We start from the raw sequence: 5,908 nt of genomic DNA, 5'->3' as shown, positions 1-5,908 counted from the left end.
AAAGTTATGTTTAGTCTACCCTGACCAAGCCCGATTCTGTCTGATCTCAGAAGCTAAGCAGGGTCAGGCCTGGTTAGTACTTGGATGGGAGACCACCTAGGAAGACCAGATGCTATAGGCGTAAAAAATAAAAAATAAATAAATGATTGTAAGCTGACAAGGTCCTTGCAATCTGTGAGGTCAACCAAGGGTTGCCTCGCCTAAAAAAAAATAAATAAAAAAAGTTAAAAAAAAAAGTTATGTTTATATTATAGTCTATTGAATGTGCAATAGCATTATGTCTAAAAAACCACAATGCACATAATTTAATTAAAAATACTTTATTGCTAAAAAATGCTAACCAGCAAGTCATAATTTTTCTGCTGGCAGAAGGCCTTGCCTTCAATTTATTTAAAAAAATGCAATATCTGTGAAGTACAATAAGATGAGATATGTCTGCACTGTGCTTATATTACAGAAAGTGTCCTTATGCCTCAGAAGTATGTATTAAAGTATTTATGGATAAAATGGTTACAAAGTCTAGGAGTTGTAAAGTGATGCAGGGGAAATGCTGTGTATGTAGACGAAACAAGATCAGCCATATGTTAGTAACTAATGAAATTGGGCAATGAACTCACAGAGGCTTATTCTATTCTTCTATTTTTGGACACATTTAAAAATATCCATAATAAAAAACTTTCTGAAATTCACATTTATTTAAAATTCAGGCATAAGCAACAATAAAAAATCACTTTAAATCACTCTCCTCAAGGAACAATGCTAAAGATGGGTGCTGGGACTCTATATATTCATTCAGTAGTAACTATGGACTAAGGAGAACCTTGTTCCAGCTATCAGACTGATTAATAGTTCACTCCCTTCTACGTACTTATCATTATTAGTACAAAAATCAAATTGAAAATCTTACACAGCAATGACATTGTGCATACAGAAAATTATTTTGCTCTACAGTCAAATCTTGGTAAGTAGATATATGGTAAAATTAATGTAGCAAATAATTTTACTTCCTTCAAGACAACTTGTATATCCAAGACCACTTCTTATAGCCAATATTAAAAGTGACAAAACAAATCAAGACTATACCTCTGACTACAAAGTAATTTCCAAATATTTTATAATAAACAATACCTACTTATTCTATCCTAGCCTTTAAGAGAGTAACAATTTAACTGTTAATCTTGAAGTTCTGAAGCAGTAATTATAAGTCTTCTTTTGCTTAAACCCAGGGGCAGTCAATTCACTCATGTTTTTTAAGTACAAGGTAAACCTTACCAAAATAAACCAATTTCATAAGCAGAATAAAATTGTTCAATAACTAGATTATTGCTAGATATTAACACTCTAAAAACTCACAACACTATAATAAATATTTTAAAGATTGAGTTAACCTTCTAATACAAAGAGAGGTTTAACATGCAAAACTATTCTTCAGAAAACACCCAATTTAGACAATTTCTAGTGCATATAAAACTTTCTGTGCCTTTTTAATAAGCAGAGCCAAATACAGAAGAATCATTTTTGACACTAAATGTACCATAATACTCTACTATTCCAATAAAACTCTTCTGTTTCTTCTTCTCAGTGAGATACAATTCTTTTTCTATAGAGTATTTAAATACCTAAGTCGAGTTATCTTACATCACAATTCATGACATTTCTTCTATTTTAAATACTATACCATAGTGATTCCTAAAGAGTGTCATGTCATACTTTTATAAAAAGAGAAAATTTCAGCCCTATTTTTCTACATACCATCGACAGATTTCCCAAGAACCCTGAAGACTGTGTAAACCGGGGCGACCTCCCTCCTGTTCCAAGAATGCAGGAAATATCTGGCTGCCTGAGGAAGCTTCGGTTAGGTGGAGTAACTACAAACAAGAGGTTAATAAAAAGAATCCAGAGTGCATGCAAAAAAAATCAAGAATAAATAATTTTCAGTTTTCAATTATTTAGATTCTAACCAAATATGTTAAATGTTAACATTTCCATGACATAGACTTATTTTGGTACTACTGAGTCCACCAGGAAAAATTTTACTACAAATAGAGATGCTTTCATTATAAGGTTAAAAAAAAGGGCACTAATGAGTCAATAGATTCTTTATATTCTAATTTTATAAACTATCACACTGAAGAAGCAGTAATACTGTTAGAGTGCATGGGTTTTGGAGTAAGCAGATCATTATTTGAATTCTGGTTCCATTACTTACATACTTACTTACTTATGTTATCATTAACTTCTCTAAGTCTCATTTTCAGTTTTGGCAAAAGAGAAATACCTATGTCATAGTTATTGAGTACATACGTAAATTACAGTGCCTTACACATAGTAAGAGTTCAACAAATAGTAACTGTAGTCATTATTATTTATTCTTAATTATTGATATTGCAACCAAATATTCTATTTATTACATGTATAAGTGTTAGCTATTATTATTATTATTAAATGCTTTATAAGCAAAAAAATCTTACAAGGTGGTCGAAATGAACTGGGAGTTCGAGGGATCATCTGGTTTCTCGGCGTAGTATTAGCAAAAATTTCATCTTGGGATGCCCGAACTATAGGAAGTTAAGAAAAGTTTTCCATGTAGAAAAGACACATTAAAGTCAGAATTAATCATATTTACACTATACAAAATACGTGAATACATTTTTCAAGGAATAGGTATTTTATGACTATCATTTTTTTCCATGCAAAGAGTAAATAATTCCCTCTACCATTTAAATACTCAGATATCTACACATTGAACTAGGAATTCTTGAATTTCAAATTTAAAAAGGATATCTAATCTCAGCAAATGCTAACTATAATATAACAGCAGTAAAATCAAACATCCTTATTGTCAGGGAAATATAAATTAATCTCATTGAATTTCAGCATTATATTTACCAAATAACATATCTGGGAGTCAAAAAAATTAATTTCTGCAGCACTTTATTATTATAGCTAGTGTTTAATACCTCTCATAAAAATTCTATAATTCTGATCCCAAATATGTTGCAATTTTTATGTTTAAAATGCAAAGGATACTTAAAACTCTTTTTTGAGCACTCTGTTTCCGCGCAGTACGTGTCACCTCTGCCTCCCGGATCACAGGGGATGACATCTCTCCAAAGCCACTCCTAAAATAACATAATCAAGTTCACATGAGTGAAGTGAAAATATAACATTTGCAAAGAACTTTATCATCATGATTGGAACAAAGGACCAAGTCGGTCAAGGTACAGCTTCATCCCAGTAGCCACACCTTTGCTTTTTGTTGACAATGCCCTTCCAGCTCCAAATCCTACTTATCTCTCAAAGTCCTGCTTAAATTTTATCTGCACAAAAACTTCTTTGACTTTCTAGCACTCACTGTTTTCTCCAATATATGGAATCTATATTATAACATTGTTTTAAGTAATTGCTTCATGAAGGTAAATTTTTCCTCTGTTGGATTGAGGCGTTCTCTAAAGAGATTGCAGGAATTATCTCTTCAAAGGATTTTCTACAGTCTTCAAAATACTTCGAACCATGGATACGATGAAAAAAATCTATTGTTTGAACTGGCGAGATACGAGGCTAAGTAAAAAAGAATTCTAGTAAATTGGAGAGAAATAATACTTTGTTCTTTCTCTCCACAGTACACTAAGGTTGTCTTCTGTCTCAGTATTATTGTAGTCACAATGCTCCAGACTGCTTCTGTCATTCTCAGCTCAAGGTCCAGAAAATAAATCGTGTGAATTAAGAGACCTGTATTTTAAAAGAATCTAACATGCTTTTCCTCCACTTAAAACCTTCAGATAGGTAGCCACCTCTGGCCTACAGAATCAAGTCCAAATTTCCTACCATGGTTTTTACAATCTGACCCCAGTTTACCAGTTCGGTCTTATATTCAGCCAAAAACATCACCTGCATACAAACATATACATCTGATCATTCACAAAGCATGCACTTTCCTGTTGTTACACCTCTATACATGTTTCTTTTACAGAGGTGGGCATTTGTCCCCTTGGTCCACCTGGTGAGCACTTTACTTATCAAACAGCCTCCCGGAATCTGGAGACACACAGATACAGGTTGGCAACTTGGTTCTTCTATTTATTACCTTCCTAACTTTGATCAAGTTCCTTGACCCCTTTTAGTCCCAGTGTTATCTATGAAAAGAGGATCATAATACCTATCCTCACAGGAATGCTACGAAGATTAAATTATTTATTAATATATTTAAAATGTTTAAGGCACTCAATGTTGGCTACTATTATTACTGAAAGACCAACTAGGAAGCTACCTCCTTTCAGAGGTCTTCCTGATATCTCCCGTGACAGGGAGACTTAATTGCTTCTTTTCCCACAGAGCAGTAAAAAACTGCTTGGATTGCTTGGTTGTCTCCTCCACAACACAACGAATTCCCCGAGTCCAAGAACCTTAAATAACTCAAGTGTGTCGCAGGAGGCTAGCAGTGACAGGGTTATAGGAAGAACTCAATTTAATCTGATTCTGGAATCTGTAATCAGAAAGTCTAGGATGAGATTTCCAGTTCTGTCAATGACTGGCTTTGTGATCTTGGGTACGTAACTCAGCATCTCGAAAGCCGGGCCACCTCCTACCTTGCCTACTCCAGGAGCGAAAAATGTTCCGCGAAAGGGCAGAACAGATGGCAGAGTCGCCGTAAGGACGCAGGGGATTATCATAATCCACATCCCTCTTCCACCCAAGTGGCCGTTCTTCCATCACCTGCAGATTCTCCCAGCCCGGGAAAGAGTCCTAGTGTCACCACCACCAGGGCCCTCCTTGGCTTCCCCTGGGAGTCGGGTTCCACCTGTTTCGTCCTGCCAACGAACAGAAGGGACAAGTCTCCAAGCTCAGGAGTCATCACCAGAACTGACCTGTCCATGATTATAGCCTTTTCCATGGAGATCCTTGCAAATTCGGCTCCAGTTTTGCCACCGCGTTTCAGCCTTCCCGCTCTCCGGAAGCAAGCCCTTCGACCTGGAAGCACTTTCTAGCTGAGTCGCCGTGGAGAAAATGGGTGGGGGCGGGGGAGAAACCACTTTCCCATTAAGCGCAGGCGCAACTTCCCTACAGCCTCAAGTCCGGTCTGCGCAGTTGCGAAGATGTGCCCGTCAGCGAGGGCGCGGGGCTGGGCCGGGCAGGAGGCGGGGCCTCACCGCATTTAGCCGAGTAGTGCGGCCGCTGCTTTGCCTGACTGGCATTTGTGGGCGTGGTCCAGGTGCCGAGTTATTCTACCGGGAAAAGACATACTATACTGACAGTTTAGAAAAAATGCGAAGTCGTTTCCAGGTAGTCTCTGTAAGAAAGAACCTGGACTTGGAATTCAGACGTTCAGACTCTGCCATACACCTCAGGGGTCCTCTGTCTCTCACTGTACTCCCTGAATTGTAATGTAAACCTCCTACAGATTTTGAAATTGTTTTCCCTAATGGTTATTTGTTCTTTACTTGTTATGTTTCCCTATTAAGGAGAAAAGGATTGCCTGTCTTAAAAGGCATACAAGGCGATGATATTTCCCTCTATTTCAAAGTGCCATATAGGCAAAAACTAGTACATCCGGGCCCCGAAGGAATCCTTCGAAGTTTTGTCGAAGGATTTTGCTTTAATCCTGGGAAACTTCATACCTTATTCCCGCTGAGACAACATGGCGGTTTGGAAAAAACAAAAACAAACAAAAAACGTGGCTTTGGGCTCCATGTAGGCTTGAACCCCCTGCAACCAAGGATTCCTCATTTGTGGAATGAAGATAACACCTTTAATCACAGAGTTCTTGTGAGGATTAAAAAAGAGATGTCAAACGTACACTGAAAATAGTAGTCATTGACATGTTAATTTTCTCCTTCAATAACCTACTTGATGAGTCCCACACTGGTGCTCTCTCATTCTGCCCATCTTTTAATTTTCCTATACAAAA

At 37.0% G+C, this 5,908-nt stretch overlaps 1 protein-coding gene across 1 annotated transcript in view; it reads right to left on the bottom strand.

Annotated features, from left to right (window-relative positions):
- Nucleotides 1-5,017, bottom strand: part of NUP107 (nucleoporin 107) — a 35,811-nt gene extending 30,794 nt beyond the window's left edge. Inside the window, exons 1-4 of the mRNA XM_023520370.1 lie at nt 4,869-5,017; nt 3,031-3,122; nt 2,472-2,558; nt 1,711-1,868 (exon numbers count right to left, since the gene is read on the bottom strand). Of these exons, the coding sequence (XP_023376138.1) occupies nt 1,711-1,868; nt 2,472-2,558; nt 3,031-3,122; nt 4,869-4,894 (363 nt within the window). The 5' untranslated portion in view covers nt 4,895-5,017. The remainder of the gene's footprint in view (nt 1-1,710; nt 1,869-2,471; nt 2,559-3,030; nt 3,123-4,868) is intronic.
- Between the last annotated feature and the right edge of the window lie 891 nt (nt 5,018-5,908).

The sequence above is a fragment of the Pteropus vampyrus genome, unplaced genomic scaffold (genome assembly GCF_000151845.1).
Source record: "Pteropus vampyrus isolate Shadow unplaced genomic scaffold, Pvam_2.0 Scaffold9, whole genome shotgun sequence".
In the NCBI taxonomy this organism is placed as follows: Eukaryota; Metazoa; Chordata; class Mammalia; order Chiroptera; family Pteropodidae; genus Pteropus; species Pteropus vampyrus.
Note: the sequence above shows the minus strand (reverse complement) of the source record. Positions and strands in the feature narration are given on the sequence as shown.